At 40.5% G+C, this 18,141-nt stretch overlaps 1 protein-coding gene across 3 annotated transcripts in view; it reads right to left on the bottom strand.

Moving 5' to 3' along the window:
- The window catches only part of IL6ST (interleukin 6 cytokine family signal transducer), a 54,680-nt gene that overhangs the window by 12,982 nt on the left and 23,557 nt on the right, over positions 1–18,141 (bottom strand). The window contains exons 7-14 of one of the 3 annotated variants that reach the window (XM_054032594.1): positions 17,496–17,655; positions 15,396–15,478; positions 13,900–14,119; positions 6,559–6,735; positions 4,954–5,055; positions 2,799–2,945; positions 1,077–1,217; positions 891–973 (exon numbers count right to left, since the gene is read on the bottom strand). In XM_054032594.1, the coding sequence (XP_053888569.1) occupies positions 930–973; positions 1,077–1,217; positions 2,799–2,945; positions 4,954–5,055; positions 6,559–6,735; positions 13,900–14,119; positions 15,396–15,478; positions 17,496–17,655 (1,074 nt within the window). In that variant the 3' untranslated portion in view covers positions 891–929. Of the gene's footprint in view, positions 1–890; positions 974–1,076; positions 1,218–2,798; positions 2,946–4,953; positions 5,056–6,558; positions 6,736–13,899; positions 14,120–15,395; positions 15,479–17,495; positions 17,656–18,141 lie in introns of those variants that run through there. The other 2 variants (XM_054032593.1, XM_054032595.1) reach the window with 2 other exon arrangements.

Raw genomic sequence — 18,141 nt, 5'->3', positions numbered from 1 at the left:
TCTCAATCTTGTGTCCTTGTGCTGCAGGGTGGGGGCGAGCTCAGTACACAGTCCCATGAAAGTGGCTTTCCTCATCCGAAAGTTCTGCAGCCAGACTTGCACGACGATGTGATCCCACCACTCAGTGCTTGTTTCCCGAGCCAAAAAGTGGCGTTCCACTGTGGTGAGCATGTCTGTGAATGCCACAAGTAATCTTGTGTCGTCTGCGTTATGCGAGTCAACATCATCGTCGGACTTCTCACTGTCACTTTGTAGCTTAAGGAGTAACTTGATTGCAATTCGTGACATGCTGGCAAGACCCATCAGCATATTCCTCACAAGTTCAGGATCCATTCCAAGACCAAAAAGGGAAGGACAGAGTGCGCAGTACAAAAAACACTGAAAGATGATGCCAAATGTGGACGGAAGCACGGACTGATGGGATATGAAGCGATGCATCATGGGACATTGGGACAGGATCCAGAATGCCCCACACACCCCTGCCCCCTTCCCAAAAGGCACAGTGCCAGAATGGGAAGAGGTGCTCTGTGGGATAGCTGCCCATAATGCACCGCTCCCAATGCCGCTGCATGTACCACAAATGTGGCCACGCCACTGCGCTTGCAGCTGACCGTGTGAACACACGGCAGCACTTTCTCTGCTGCGGTCTCCGAGGGCTGGTTTAACTCACAGCGCTCTACATCTGCAAGTGTAGCCATGCCCTAAAGCACCTAAGAAAGCAGTACTTGACTTTTAAGTCACAGATCCAACCATCTGCCAGCAATATAAAAAGTATGCTATACCTACAAAACTGCACATAGCTAGTCTATGAAAAAATACTTGCATTACTCTTACGTGATCCTCTCCCCTTCTCAGCATTTGTTACATATTTTAAGTTACGAACACAGAACATTTAGGGAAGAATGCCCTTTACTATATGTCTGTAGAACTCATTGCACAAAGAAGCTGTATTGGTTTGGGGCCTTAGGTATTACTAGAAGAAAAAAAATAAATTGTGTGCATAAATTAAGAGAGCAATTGCATGACTAATCCATTTTAAAATTAGTCCCTATACATTTTATGTGATTATTTCTTACCAAACTTTTGTGTAGTAAATGTAAATACAGGACCACTTGTGCCTCCTTCATCTGTATGTGCCTCCATCTTCACCATATATAAAGTGTCACTGGATAAGGAGGAGAGGGTATATTCTGTTTTTGAAGGGTCCACTTTCACAGCTAGAAGAGAAAGGTTTATACAGTTATCTGGTACAGCCTGTTTAATATCCACAAACATTATACTAAAACACTACTACATATATACGTATGGGAACAAAGTATCTAAGACATAATTTAATGGGAAGTTACACAATTCCATAGCATTGAAAATGGACTCAAAGGCTAGATTTTGTAAGACAAAAATTACTTTCTATATCTAAATGCTTAACTCCAATCATTAAACCTTATCTTCCTTAAAGGCACTGAAAAGAAATTAAAATATATAACAAGTAAGGCTAAGATTTTTGTCACAGTTATTTTTAGTAAAAGTCATGGACAGGTCACGGGCAATAAACAAAGATTCACAGAGCCTGTGATCTGTCCATGACTTTACTAAAAATAACTGGGCGCAGGGCTAAGTAGGGGGAAGGAATGGAGTCTCATGGGGGGATGGGACTGACAGGCCAAGCTCCTCACCATGGTCGGGGGCACAGCCCCAGATACAGCGGCCGTAGCGTGGGGAGGAGGGGGGGCAGCAGCCGGGGGACGCAGCCACGGGGAGTGTACAGCCCCCTCTCCGGAGCTGGCCGCAGGCACAAAGGCCGGCTGCAGCCCTTCACCCCCCACCGCCAAACCGCAGGGCAGGGGCTGCAGGGTCCTGGTTCCAGCCATCCAGCCCCAGTTGCAGGGCAGGGATGCACAGTCCCGGATTCAGCTGCTGACAGCTGAAGCAGAAGTAGTTGCGGAATCCGTGACTGCCATGACCCATGTGACTAAATCATAGCCTTAATAATAAGTAGCTATAAAAGAGATCATGAGACAGAATTTTAGAGGTTAGTAGTGATGTTGTGAATAACAAGTCTTCTAATTACCTATATGCCAGAAGGTTCAATAGACATTTAGACAAGTGTAGGTCTATAGTGACTGACCGCTTTCCATTTAATAGATTTTAAGGCTATCAGATCATCTAGTGGGACCTCCTGCTTAACACATGCCACCGAATTTTACCTAGCAATTTCTGTATGATGCCCAATAATTTGAGATTGAACAAGAGCATTTCTTTTAGAAATACATGCAGTTACCATTTAAAGACTTCAAGGCAATGGAGAAATCACTATTGTTCTAAGGGTTACTTACCCTTACTGTTAAATGTGCACCTTATTTTCACTTTGAATGTTTAGTTTCATCTTGTTATACCTTTGTCTGCTGGATAAAATAGTACCAAAGGTCTTCTCCACACGTAGACAATAAAGATTAGGATCAAGTCAAACTTCTTTGATAAACTAAATAAGTTGAGCTCCTTAAGTCTCATTGTGTGAGATGTTCTGAAACAGACACTTGGTACTCTTAGAAGGGACACTTCTGGTCTCGAATGTAACTAAGCTACAGGGGATCCAATGCAGAACCAAGTACACTTTCTGTAAAAGATTTCTCACTTAAAAAAAAATCCCCAACATCATAAGAACTTACAGTTTGATCTGGTGAGACAGCTCCTAGGTGCATATAATGCTCTATCTTGCTTTGTGCAGTAGTCAGTAACTCAATATTTCAGAAAGTAAATATTCAAAGAAATACATTTTAAAACTAAATGGCCTTTGTTACCTGTTTCATTGCCACTGATAGTTCTGTATAATATAGTGTAATATTTGATAAACCCATTTTGCTCATCCACTGAAAGAGGTTTCCATACTAAAACGGCTTCAGCTTTTCCTACTTTTTTTGTCTGAACAGTGGGTCCTCTTGCAGGCCCTATAAAAGAAGGCCACAATTAAGAGTACATTATAGTCCTATTAGGAAAAGCAGTATGTTAATGGACAACATATTTTAACTCTACATAAAACCATGCTCAAACATTTTAGTGGAATAATAGCTTGAAGCTGTTATCTGCAAAGTCAGTTATTTCACTTCCTGAAAATACAAAAATATTTGTACAGCAAATGCCTCTAAAAAATCTGACTTCTACATGAAAAATAAAACATATTTTGAACAATTAGGATATGAGTAATACCTTAACATAATTCTTATAAAAAGCAAGTAAGGGATTACTTGGAAAATATAAAACACAAACAAAGCAGTGGATCTAGACAAAGTGGATTGGAATAGAAACTTTGTTCAACTGACGAACTCTAGAAGATCAGGGAAGAACAAGATGTTTGATAGACGCAAGCATAGTACTAATCTTAAAACAAAATTAAAGAGGAAAGATCTTGGCAATAGCAGCAAAACAAATTTAACTTCTATCCTTTGCAAAATAACACTCTAAAAATGGGGGGAGGAGGGGAGGAGAAACAGGAAAGAGAAATTGGTCACTTAACTTCTGAGACAACTGAAACACAAGTAGATCTTGCCAAAGAAACTTAGTACCTTTTTTGTTATGGAATGGGTGAAAGGAAAATGGTTGATATTTGTACTTCAGTAATAAAACATTTGTTGATAATGTCTCATGAAGTCTTACACTCAATTCAAATAAGCATGGATAAAGTACAATGTCTTCTGTTTAACCACATTTCAGACAAATCTGAGTTCATCTGATGCATGGATGTGTGTTTCCAGTGAAGTATCAAAAGGATCTGCTAGGGGAGATTTTATTTATCACCTTTAAAGATCTAGGAGGTGGTAAATGCGTTAATGAAATTTGAAGACTATTGCTATTAGTTGCAAGTAAAGAGAAATGGTGAAAGAGACCAAAAGGATCTAGAGATTAGAATAGAAACATGGGTAGAAAGCATTCACCTTGGACAAGTGCAAACTAATATCTGTAAAAGAGTGATTGAAAGATCCAAACATATTTAAAGGGAGAGAAAAATATGGGAAGCGGATAGGTTTAGGACCAATAATAGACAAGTTTGGACATGAATTTACCACTGATGTGCCAACGAAGATGATCAATGCAATTCTGAGTTGCATATGCAAAGGTATGTCATGCAGCAAGCACGTGAAAGTCCTCCTCTATACAGCTCTAGTGTGACTGCCCTGGGAATACTGCTTTTTGGTCTGGACATCTTATTACTTATAAATTGAAGGGAGCTCAGATTCAGAGCACCGTAAATGATTAGGAACCTGGAGAGAATGATGTATAATGAATGGAATAATGTAACTTGCCTAAGGAATAAGTATATGGGAGTGGAAATGCTGAGGAAAACCTTTTAGGGCAATGTGTGGGTATTACAAGAAACACTGAAATGAGGGAAGGGAAAATTTAGGCTGAATATCAGGAAATATCTCCTGATATTAACAGAAAAGCTTCAAAAACAGACTCCAACGAGAAACTGCTGAGCTTGAATTGATATGCAAACTAGACACAATCAACTTAGGCTTGAAGAGAGACTGGGAAGAGCCATTACAAACATTGAATCTTTCTCACACTTTTTATCAAACTGTCTGTACTGGGCTATCTTGATTATCACTTCAAAAGTTTTTTTCCTCTTATTAATTGGCCTCTGAGAGTTGGTAAGACAACTCCCACCTTTTCATGCTCTCTGTATGTGTATATATATCTCCTCAATATATGTTCCATTCTATGCATCTGAAGAAGTGGGCTGTAGCCCACGAAAGCTTATGCTCAAACAAATTTGTTAGTCTCTAAGGTGCCACAAGTACTCCTGTTCTTTTTAATATAAGAAGTGTACAATATAGGGAACTCCTGCATGTGCATGGAGATAGTTGACATGACCTAGTAGGTCTCTCTCCCACTTCTGTGACTATATTATGTTAGTGAGAAAGGTCAATTGAAATAAGATGTGTATTTTGTACTTACTACTTTGCTGAAGATATGCCTTTGTAGATTGTCCATTTCCTTGACCATTATTATACAATGGATGAACAGTTATCAAATAACACTTGAATGGCTTTATATCTCCTAATACAAGAATTGTAAGGAAAACATTGTTTTAGTAAAGAGTTCAGTTAAAATGAAATATTTAGTTTTTACTTCAGTTTTGGTAAACAGTTTATCAGTGTACCTTACACCTAGAAATTCAGTTGAGTTTCTTTTTCTAAAGTCAGAGTCATAGACTTTAAGGTCAAAAGGGACCATTTTGATAGTCTGACCTCCTGCACAATGCGGGCAACAGAATCTCACCCACCCACTCCCACAACAAACCCTTAACCTATGTCTGAGCCACTGAAGTCCTCAAATCATGGTTTAAAGTCTTCAAGGTGCAGAGAATCCTCCAGCAAGTGACCCGTGCCCCACGCTGCAGAGGAAAGTGAAAAACCCCCAGGGCCTCTGCCAATCTGCTCTGGAGGAAAATTCCTTCCCAACCCCAAATATGGTGATCAGCTAAACCCTGAGCATGTGGGCAAGACTCACCAGCCAGACACACAGGAAAGAATTCTCTGTAGTAACTCAGATCCCACCCCATCTAACATCCCATCCCAGGCCATTGGGCATATTTACCGCTAATAGTCAAAGATCAATTAATTGCCAAAATTAGGCTATCCCATCATACCATCCCCTCCATAAACTTATCAAACTTAGTCTTGAAGCCAGATATATCTTTTTAAAGTATTACCAATCAATCATTCAAAAGAGACTAGTTAGAGGATCAGTTAGATAGCTCAGGTCCAAAATTTTAAAGTTATTGAAACAAAACGTATTTCAATGAATTTATAAAAAGAAGCAGAAGCTATTTCCCTACAACTGTTGTGTACAGGACTGTGCCACTGTACAAGGATTGTGCTACTCCTGAGAACCTGGAGGTGAAACTGGACGCCAAGTCTAGTTTTACTGTCCAAGCCAACTGAATTGCCAGAGTAAAACAATGAGAACAGACAGTGGACAGGTAAGTTAGATTTTAAAGTTCTTTCATTATTCATACCAGATAATATAACATGGTTTTTTTGTGAAGTCTTAATCTGATGGTATGCCTTTCAAAGCTACAGTTCCCTTCTTGAACTGTTTCAAACCCTAGGATTTATACACAGTTTTATTCTGAGTTGCCAGTACACAAGACAATACCAACTTTCATATTATCATGTGGCAATTTTTAACTTATTAAAAAAAATTAGGTTTTTCAGCAGTTTTAACTGCCTGTGAAAGATCCACCTGGCACTTATGTCCTGCAGCAGAGACTCACTAAGCATTAGCCACCAGTGGCAGTATGCTGTTCACAATTCAGCACAACATTTTCTATTTCTTATTGTTTATCTCTCTGTTTTATAAGAGTATGCATTTCTTCCAGATCCTCTTTATTCATAAAGTGAGTCTGTTGTAAGAGAGCCATTGAATACATCCCAAATGTATGAAGGATGAAAGGTTTTGACTATCCTAGAAACCTTATTGAGATGAAAGGTCTTGATTATTGTTAAGTTCAATAATAGGTACAATATATTTAAATATGATATTGCTTGCTAAATATACCTTTTAAAAATGTGCCTTGAGAAGTACCAAGTTCCTGCTGCCATTCTGCGGTGCAGTCCGAGCTGTCAGACACCATGCACCATTCAATCACATATTTAACCACGCTATTGTCAGGAGCCGTCCACTCTACCCAGAGCTTGCCATCTTTAGGAAATGCTTTAATATCTTTCACAGAAGCTAGAATGAGAAAAAAGGAATGAGATTCCATTAACATAGAACATCTTCATTAGACAGCTCTCTCCTAGCACAAAGGAACCTGCACTTGCTACTCTGTGGAATCAGTTACTCTTGCTCTTAAGTAAAACCATCAAAATCTCAACATGAGTAAAGTTTAGTGGGCATAGAAAGCCATTTTGATGCAATTCTGTAACCTGTGAACAGGGAACAGCGAACAGTGAGAGGGAAATCCCCTGCTGAAGAAGGAGCAAGCACTAACTCTTGGGGGTGAGTGAGCTTGTTTGTCTATTTGGTTTTTCTTTTGACTTGCTTAAAGCTTACAGTGTAGTCTGTTGGGGATTTTGTATTTGGGGACTATGTGGGAGTAGGAGCAAGAGGCCTACTAAGCTGCTAGCTGATTATTCACTAGTAAGGCTCTAGCCTACTGTCCTTTGAGCCTTGATTCTTCCTGATCACCCTTCTCTTGTGTGTTAATGAGAGGGGTAGGGTTGACCTAGGAAAGATGTGCTTAAAAGCCAGATGCTAAGTGACCAAGGGGAGCTAGTGAACAGGAGGGTGCAGACAGGGGAGTTTGAGAGGAAGAAAGAATAAAATCACCATGGTTTGAAAAAGTCCACATTGCTAAGACCACTATACTGCTCCTGGCTTCTCCACCCACACCTCTGTCCAGACAGAGAATCCAACAATGGATTCCTCTACCCAGGTCCTGGAGTGGATTTGCAGAGACTGTGGCTTGCATTTCCTGGTCTCCTCACAGGCTGAGGAGACCATCCAGTGTGAGACATGCCTACTGGTAGACTCTCTTAGGAGGCAGATAGGAGAGCTACAGGAAATAGTGGCTAGGTTGAAGAGCATCTGTGCACATGAGGAATTCATTGAAAATATGCATATGGAGACCTCCAAAGTTGAGAAACCAATTCAGATGGAGAGGACTCAGAAGCACCACCAAGGGAGGAGGAAACAGGAAAGAACCTGGCTACTTCTAGCAGCAGGAAGTGCTCCCCACCCCTCTCCCAGCCCACTATCCACAGAGTGAAGAACTGGTATGCTGCCCTGGCAACAAAGTCTCCCCCAAAGGTGAAGGAGGAGAAGCTATGTACCAACAAGGCTGGAAGGATCGTGGACATCACTCCCCAGAGGAAATGAAGGGTGGTGGTGGTGTATGATTTCCTTTCTAAGGGGGATAGAGGTGTTCATCAGCGGTCTGACCTGGCATCCCAGGAGGTGTTCTATCAGGGGCCCATATCTGAAACATTATAGAAGGATTGCAGAGGATCATGTGGCCCTCTATTACTCTGTGCTGCTCATCCAAGTGGGCACTAATGATACTGTGAGGTATGATCCTGAGCAGATCAGAAATGACTACAGGGCTTTGGGAGTGAGGGTGAGGGAGATTTGGGGGGGGGGGGGGGGAGGAGGGAGGTGGTGTTCTCATTGATCCTTCCAGCCAAAGGTAGGGGCCCAGGCAAAGACATTCTGGAGTTGAATGCATGGCTGCGTGGATGGCGTTGCCAAGAGGGCTTCAGCTTCGTTGGCCATGGGATGCTGTTCTGAGAAGCACTGGTGAGCAGAAATGGGGGTCCACCTGCCAAGGAAAGGGAAGAGTATCTTCGGATACAGACTGGCTAACCTAATAAGGCGGGCTTTAATCTAGGTTTTACGGGGGCAGGAGACAAAAGCCAACAGGTAAGTCCAGAACATGGACACTTGGGGGAAGGGAGAGACAAGAGCGAAAATAGAGAGGAAATCTAATTAACATCTTAGACATCTGTATACTAATGCAAGAAGTATGCGGAATCAGCAGGAAGAACTAGAAATACTAGTGAATAATCACAATGATGACATAAGTGGCACCACAGAGACTTGGTGGGTCAATTTACATGACTGGAATATTGGTATAAAAGGGTATAGCTTGTTCAGGAAGGACAGGCAGGTGGTGTTGCCTTGTATATCAAAGATGTATACACTTGCACTAAGATTGAGATAGAAGTGGGAGGCAGACCTGTTGAAAGTCTCCACCTAAGGATAAAAGGTGTAAAAGACAAGGGTGATGTCATAGTAGTGGTCTACTATGGACCACTTAACCAGGAAGTAGTAGTGGTTTTTAAACTAACAAAACCATCCAAAGCACAGGACTTGGTGGTGATGGGGGACTTCAACTACCCAGACATCTGTGGGGAAAATAATATAGTAGGGCACAGATTATCAACAAGTTCTTGGAATACACTGGAGACAACTTTTTATTACAGAAGGTGGAGAAAGCAACTAGAGGAGAGACTGTTCTAGATTTGATTCTGATAAATAGGGAGGAACTGGTTGAGAATTTGAAGACAGAAGGCAACTTGAGTGAAATTATCACGAAATGAAAGAATTCATTATTCTAAGGAATGATAGGAGGGAAAACAGCAGAAATAAAGATAATGGGACTTCAAGAAAGCAGACTTTAGCAGAACTCAGAACTGAGAGATAAGATCTCGTGGGAAGCAAGTCTAAGGGGGGAAAAAAGTTCAGGAGAGTGGACAGTTTTTTAGAGAGACTTTATTAAGGGCACAAGAGCAAGCTATCCTGATGCTTAGGAAAGTGAGGAAGTATGGTAAGAGACCACCCTGGTTTAACCAGGATATCTTCAATGACCTGAAGCTCAAAAAAGATGTACAAAAAGTGGAAACTAGGTCAAATTACAAAGGATGACTATATTTTAAACCTCCCCCACAAACACAAGCACGTAGGAACAGAATTAGAAAGGCCAAGGCAAAAAAAAATGAGATTAAACTAGCTAGGGACAAAAACAGTAACAAGAAAACATTTTACAAATACATTAGAAGCAGGAGGAAGATACAGGGCACTAGGTCCATTACTCAATGGAGGAGGACAAGACAACAACAGAAAATGCAGCAGTGGTCAAAGTGTTGCATGCCTTTTTTGCTTCAGTTTTCACCAAAATAGGTCAGAAGTGATCAGATGACTAACACAGGGAACATCAGAGTAAATAGGGTAGGATCAGAGGCTTAAAAAACAGAGAAAGAATAAGTTAAGAATTACTTAGACAAGTTACATGTCCAAGTTGGCAGGCACGGATTAAATACATCTTAGAATTCTTAAGGAACTGGCTGAAGAGAGGTCTGAGCTACTAGTGATTATCTTTGACAGCTCGTGGAATGGAGAGATCCCAAAGGACTGGAAAGGGCAAATACAGTACCTATCTATAAAAAGGGGAATAAGGACAACCCAGGAAATTATGGACCTATCTGCTTAACTTTAGTACCCAGAAAATAATGGAGCAAATAATCGAACAATTTGTAAGCACCTAGAAGATAATAAAATTATAAGTAACAGTCAACATGGATTTGTCAAGAACAAATTGTGTCAAATCAACCAAATAACTTTCTTTGACAGGGTAACAAGCCTTGTGGATAGGGGGGAAGCAACAGATGTGATATATCTTAACTATGGGTAAGGCTTTTGATACCCCCTCACAAGACCTTCTCATGAGCAAACTAGGGAAATATAGCCTAGATAAACCTACTATAAGGTGATTGCAAAATGGTTCACAGTCAAGCTGGAAGGGCAGATCAAATGGGGTCCCACAGGGATCTGTCCTAGGTCTAGTTCTGTTCAATATCTTCATAGATTATTTGGATAATGGCATAGAGAGTACAGTTATAAAGATAGGAGGGGTAATAAGAGCTCTGGAGGACAAGATTAGAATTCAAAATGATCTTGACAAACTGGAGAAATGGTCTAAATAAGTAAGATGAAATTCAAGAAGGACAAAGGCAAAGTACTACATTTAGGAAGGCATAATCAATTGCACAGATGGGAAATCACTGCATATGGAATTAGTACTGCAGAAAAGGATCTGAGGGTTACAGTGGATCACAAACTAAATATCAGTCAACACTGTTGCATTAAAAGTGAACATCATTCTGGGATGTATTAGCAGGAGTATTGTAAGCAAGACTTGAGAAGTAGTTCTTCTGCTCAGCTCAGCACAGATACAGCCTCAACTGGAGTACTGTAAAAAGCAACAGATTTCAACAGCTTCCACCCCACCATCAACCTCAGCCTGGACTAATCTACACGGGAGGTCCACTTCCTAGACACCACAGTGCAAATAAGCGATGACCACGTTAACACCACCCTATATCGAAAACCCACCGACCGCTACGCCTACCTTCATGCCTCCAGCTTCCACCCCGGACACACCACACGATCCATCGTCTACAGCCAAGCACTGAGGTACAACCGCATCTGCTCCAACCCCTCAGACAGAGACCAACACCTACAAGATCTTCACCAAGCATTCTCAAAACTACGATACCCACACAAGGAAATAAAGAAACAAATCAACAGAGCCAGACGTGTACCCAGAAGCCTCCTGCTACAAGACAGACCCAAAAAAGAAACCAACAGAACTCCACTGGCCATCACCTACAGTCCTCAGCTTAAACCTCTCCAACGCATCATCAGTGATCTACAACCCATCCTGGACAATGATCCCTCACTTTCACAGACCTTGAGAGGCAGGCCAGTCCTTGCCCACAGACAACCCGCCAACCTTAAGCATATTCTCACCAGCAACCACGCACCGCACCATAACAGCTCTAACTCAGGAACCAACCCATGCAACAAATCTCGATGCCAACTCTGCCCACATAGCTACACCAGCAACACCATCACAGGACCTAACCAGACCAACTACAACATCACCGGCTCATTCACCTGCACGTCCACCAATGTTATATATGACATTATGTGCCAGCAATGCCCCTCTGCTATGTACATTGGCCAAACTGGACAGTCACTACGTAAAAGGATAAATGGACACAAGTCAGATATCAGGAATGGCAATATACAAAAACCTGTAGGAGAACACTTCAACCTGCCTGGCCACACAATAGCAGATGTAAAGGTAGCCATCTTACAGCAAAAAAACTTCAGGACCAGACTCCAAAGAGAAACTGCTGAGCTCCAGTTCATTTGCAAATTTGACACCATCAGATCAGGATTAAACAAAGACTGTGAATGGCTATCCAACTACAGAAGCAGTTTCTCCTCCCTTGGTGTTCACACCTCAGCTGCTAGCAGAGCACCTCACCCTCCCTGATTGAACTAACCTTGTTATCTCCATACTGATTTTTACCTGCCTCTGGAAATTTCCATTACTTGCATCTGAAGAAGTGAGGTTCTTACCCATGAAAGCTTATGCTCCCAATACTTCTGTTAGTCCTAAAGGTGCCACAGGACCCTCTGTTGCTTTTTACAGATTTAGACTAGCACGGCTACCCCTCTGAAACTGGAGTACTGTGTCCAATTCTGGACACCACACTTTGAGAAAAATGTAGACTAATTGGAGAAAGTCCAGAGGAGAGTAATAAAAGTGCTTAAAGGTCTAGAAAATGTGAGCTTCTAGGAAAGATTGAAAAAACTGGGTTTGTTTAGTCAGAAAGGGAAGAGTGAGGTGGACACGATAACAGTCGTTAACAATCTTTATCACCCTCCTCTTTTCAAATATGTAAAATTGTTCTCCTTATCCAATGAGGCCAGGACAAGCAGTAACGGGCTTAAATTGCAGCAAGGGAGATTTAGATTAAACATTAAGAAAAACTGCCTATCTTCAAGGGTAAGTTAAGCACTGGAACAAATTCCCTACTGAGGTTGTGGAATCTCGGTCATTGGAGGTTTTAAAGAATAGGTTAGACAAATAGCTATCAGAGATTATCTAGATCAGAGGTTCTCAAACAATAGGGCAGGCCTCCAAAGGGAGGCTTGGGAATGTGTCAAGGGGGCTTTTTTTTTTTTTTTTTTTTTTTTTTTTAAAAAAGAGCTCTGGCCATCAGCCCTGAGTGGCTGGGGCTCCTGTAGAAGGGCCGCGCACACGTGGAGCCCTGCTGCCAAGGCTCTCCTCCTTCCCCCCACCCATTTCCTCACTGGGAGGCAACCCAGGCTCGGGGTCGCCTTCCTTCTTCCGTCCAACCCCTCAAGCTGGAGGTGGTGGGGCTCTGGCTGTCAGCCCCGGGGCAGCAGCAGCACACAAGTAAAGGTGACAACAGGGTGCTAAGTCTGCTGCAAAAAAAGTGATATCACTTTTCACACTACCACCCTTACTTCTGTGCTGCTGCTGGTGCAGAGCTGGCATCTGAGCTGGGCGCCTGGCCAGCAACCACTGCTCTGCACTCTGCCTTCAGAGCTGGGTGGCGTACTTGTGGGAGTGGGGCTTAAAAAACTACAGACAAAGAAAGCACAAAGCACAAAGCGATCAAGTAAATCTGAGAACCACTTATCTAGATAATACTTAGTCCTGCAACAGTGCAAGGGACTGGACTAGATGACCCATCAAGGTCCCTTCCAGTCCTACATTTCTACGATTCTATGCACATATGAGAAAAGACATTGAGAAATCAATGTTTTTCTGAAAATACATTAGAGATCTAAATTAATCTGCTATTTCTTGGTAGAATAAGAACAATTTCAAAATTCAAAAGCACTTTCCAAATATCAACTAGTAAGTAGCCCCAGGTTACAGGGAAGCTGAGAAGAGGGAATATTACAGCTGAAGCAGAAGTAGTCACGGAATCCGTGACTGCTGTGACCCACGTGATCATGTAGCACAGAATGATGTGGAAAGGCAAACAGAGAAAGAGAAACAGAATGGATGGGAGTGGAGCATGAAATGGAAGGGTTAAACTTTTCCACTAAAAACAAAAAGCTTATCACATTATATATGGCTAAAAATACACAAATAATTTAATATTATGACAGTTAGCACAGGGGATGTTATGCAGTAGTGAACTGGAGAGGAAGTAGTCTGCACAATCACTATGGGGAAGGGAGATTGATTTGTGGTCAATCAAGATGCGGCCACACTGTGAAAGAGATAGAGAATCCCCAATTTGAAGAGACCTATAATAAAGAGTGTTCACATTTATTCTCACAGTTTATAAATACAGTGGTAGTTTAAATACAAAGAAAGAAAACTGAGGCTCTTCTAGTATTGTATTGCTATTATGAGACTTAAGTGAACTCATTAAAGATAACATCTCAAGAGTTGAGATTTTTTTTTTTTTTTTTTTTTTTTGGGGGGAGAATTCTTATTTGGCAGACTTTCCTGTTTTTATAATTACAAATACATTTGATTTCTTAAAAATCAAGAAAGAAACTAACCTTTTGAGTTACTTGCTGGAATAAGCAAAACCGATGGGGGAGATCCACCAATCCTGTTATGAGCAGTTACTGTCACATCATACGTTCCATTTGTTAAATTTAAAGTCAGGTTTGTGCTATTAACACTGTATTTTTCAGATGCACGTGACAGAGGGGGTCTTGCTCTGACAGTCACTTCGTATCTTAAGATTATTCCATTGGCTTCAGAACGATCCAATTCCTGTTAAAAAGTGGTTTAGTTTTATTTCATGTCTTATTGATGTTGACCTCTATCACCTGTGCCTTCCAAAAATAAAGATTATTTTCTTTACTTAGTCTTAAAAAGTTTGATTTCCTCTGCTCTGTGCATGTGATATTTCTAGACAATAATGAAAAAAGTGTGACAACAGAAACCAAGCGTCCAATCCCATAAACCTCTCTCTCACCAAAAATCCTTACACATGTGAAAAAGGCTTGCAGGATTGGGCCTCAGGCTTTAACTGGAATACAAAATGACATTAAATAGGTTTCCCTTAAATGCGCTATATATGAGCTAGATATTATTATTAGTCAGAAAAAGGAAAAAAGACACTTCTGTCTCTACATTATTTGTAATATTCCCTCTTCTCAGCTACCTGAGAACCCTAAGCAATCCTCTTCCTTCTCCGACATCACCACATATGTTCTCTAAATAGAGATAAGAAATCAGCAAATTTCAGTTCTAAATCCTCTTGTTGAGGCAAGTTAACACACCCCCTTTGCAGATGTTAGGTAATTGTGCCATAGAGAAGATAATGGAGCATCAGAAGAGCTTTTCCCACCTCCTTTTTCCAGACAGAGCTAACAGATAAGTGTTAAAAAGGAGAACTTGGGTCTACTTTGTCCGTAAATTTCTCAAATTTGGACTGATTAATCCAAATAAGGAAGATAATCTCTTGCAGATGACAGTATTGTAGCTAACACCATGGTCTTTAGTTTATGCACCAGTTACATTCAGAAGGTCAAATCACACCTCTCACAGCTGTTTCAGGCTATGACATGGTCACACTGGGATGATACTTTTCTTTTTTAATGAAAGCTTGTATTTTACAGAAACTGTCTCCAGTAAGCAGGCAAATTATGGTCTCTGGGCTGGGAGTCAGAATATCCCTTAACTAGAAAGAATTCTCTGTACACTGGTTATACCTAATATTTACAGAATTTAACTTAGTTCCAATACAGTAAGACAGATGATAGCTATTTTTTCTATCCACACTCCAATGCACATGTAAATATTCATGAAAAAACTATTTTCGTTACACAACATAATAAGCTTAGAGAATGCAATAGATCATCATAAAACATGGATTATTCTGATTATATATTCAAGTTTTGTTAGAGGTGAAGAAATTGTTTCACTTCCACACCAAAAAAAAAAAAAAAAAAAAAATCTGATTTTAAAGAGTGCCTATAAACTTTTTCTATTGTGCCTTAAAGACTTGTGCAATCAGGTAATCATTTGTAATACTACTACTTACCTTCCATATCAGATGCACAGTCCAGAAGTTTGGAGAGTGAGATATGCCAATCTTCCTCCATAGAGGTGGTCCCTTAGATGGTTCTGATATGAAAAAAAAAAAAAAAAAAAAAATTTAAGAGGGATACAGAGATTTTCTTCATTGGCTTTAACTCATTATACTTTAGCATATCATTAGTCTCCTGCATCTCTTTAACAAAAGTGTATCCAAGCTAGATAATGGTGTGTTTCAGTATTTCTTTGGGATCCCCTTCCATATAGTTACAAAAAAAATAGATTGTATGCAGTGTTGTCATAGCCATGTTGGTCCCAGGATATGAGAGAGACAAGGTGGGTGACCTGAAGAAGAGTTCTGTGTAAACTTGAAAGCTTCTCTCTCACACCTACAAAACATAACAATGGCCATACTGAGTCAGACCAATGGTCCATCTAGCCCAGTATCTTCCAACAGTAGCCAATGCCAGGTGCTTCAGAGGGAATGAACAGAATAGGTAATCAAATGATTCAGCCCTGTTGCCCATTCCCAAGTTCTGGCAAATAGAAGTTGGTCTAATAAAAGATATTAGCTCACCCACCTTACCCCTCTCCTAAAAAAAGAGATTGTTAACTGGAATAATACAATAAGGTTTCTTAGAGTAGAGCCAGTGTCCTTCCTGGTGTGTAAGCCAGGAGAATGCGTTCAATCTTTTAGAAGACTTTCCACACAGGGGTTACTAACACTACAGAAATATGGCTATTATCTTTGAATGGATATTCTGAATCTTGTTATTAGATTGTATACTATTTCTCCTGGCACTTGTATTCTTGGGAATCTGAAATCTCACCTACGAATGTTTTAAAATAAAAATCAAAGTGATTAATAAAAATACCCACAGACCAATCATGATTTAGAACTTTTGGCAGCTTTGCTGCATTTGATGGTTTATGCAAGGTTCCAAGAACATCAAGGTAGAGGCTCAACAATAGCCACTTTCCGCCCCTCTTGTGGAGTGGAACCAAAACTAAGGAGAAACAATTTGTGGTGGCAGGGGAGATTTTTCCCCGTCTATGCTTTACATTATGTGGTAAGTGAACATTTGGACAACTGTTAGTAATTTGGAAAGTTTCTGGAAAAAATGGAGTATAAACCTTTGATCATTAAAAAAATACCACACAAATATTGCCATTCATAGACTTTAAGGTCAGAAGGGACCATCATGATCATTCCATCTTCTTATGGGAGAAGCAGAGATTTGGTTCTATTGGAAACCACCAACACATATTACATTCATGTCACTGCCAGTATAGACCAATTAGCATAGAGGAGTGACAAGTGAATGTGGTAAGCAAGAGAGTTTTGCAATCCCCACTGTACCATTTCAGCAGCGAATGTGCAAAAGAAGCCTATCATCTCCCATCAATTAGCAAGACTGCTGCCAATATTGCTGGACAATAGTATGTCAAATTATACACATTTGCTTTCTTTTAACCCTTAAAAATCAGGCAAGTGTAACCAGCTTGAAGGTGGAATACACTTTTAGCATTATAAACTTACATCCACTATACTCCCCCTCAAAGAGAAGATTGCCAGGGATAATTAACCTCTGCTAAGAATTCCACGCAAGTCAAGCCATAACACCTACCAAAACTAAGGTACTTCCAGACTTGTAACACAAAAAGGATAGCACCAAAGTGCTGCTTTAATTGCACCTTTACATTGTACTGTATTTAACATTGTATTGCACTGAACACTGTATTGTTAAAACCTGACCCTGTTCTTAGGGCTTGGCTTTAACAACAAGGGAATGAAGATAGAGTTCAACTCAAGCCTTTTCCCCAGGCTTGGCTCCCTCTAGGGTTACCACTTTAGGCCTACTACTCAGTCCACATCCTAGATCCCTTCAATAAAGTTATTCCCACTATTCTTGAGAGCCATTGGCCACAAGGGGTAATTAGTCATGTGACCAAGTCAGCAGAACCCACTTAAATCTTTCCCAGCAAGATCAATACCTGCTAAAAGGGCAACATTTCAAGCAACCACAGCCCAACATCTAATGTATTTTGGAGTATCACAATAGTTAATTCTGTAGAAAAATAAACATTAATATAAAATACTACTTACTAGCTTCAGATGTGACCCCACTCTTTTCTTTACTCCAGTCACTCCAGTAGCCCAACCCATCTTTCTTCATACAACGAAGTGAAAACACATACTTTGTATAAGGCTTAAGGGACTGAACAGTGAATGAAGTTCTGTGTGAAGCTGTATCTTCAGGAGGAACCTGCAAAAGGTAAAAAGAGGTCTTTAAAAATGTTACTAGCTATCCAGCAAGATCAGTTAAACCAGTGTACCATTACAATCCTCTTCTAACACTAGGAGCCCTGTGCCTTGGATTACTGATTTAGCACAGCACCGAATCAAGCCCTGAAACTTCAGTCATAACTCTGCATTCTTTGACTTCCAGGAGCTTCATTTCTCAATCAGAGTGGAATATATATAATTTTTTTGGTGCAGAATATATACAGACAGGGTCATGTCGTCCATATGAACAGCTGTATGTATTTTGCACTTTACTTGTATTATAATCCATCTCATGTAGGATTATTTTTATTATTCCAAAATTTCTGAATAGTTTTTAAGTAATTCACATTTTTCATTGTAATATTCTAAAAACACCTACTGCAGAAATCCCATCCCTGCCTTCTCATACATGCAGTTTCCCCTCCCACCGTTTAAGATTATTCTGGTCCCAGGTTCAGAGGTAGGA

Source organism: Malaclemys terrapin, chromosome 6 (assembly GCF_027887155.1).
Source record: "Malaclemys terrapin pileata isolate rMalTer1 chromosome 6, rMalTer1.hap1, whole genome shotgun sequence".
Lineage (NCBI taxonomy): Eukaryota > Metazoa > Chordata > Testudines > Emydidae > Malaclemys > Malaclemys terrapin.
The sequence above is the reverse complement of the archived record's forward strand: the minus strand, read 5'-3'. Positions and strand labels throughout refer to the sequence as shown.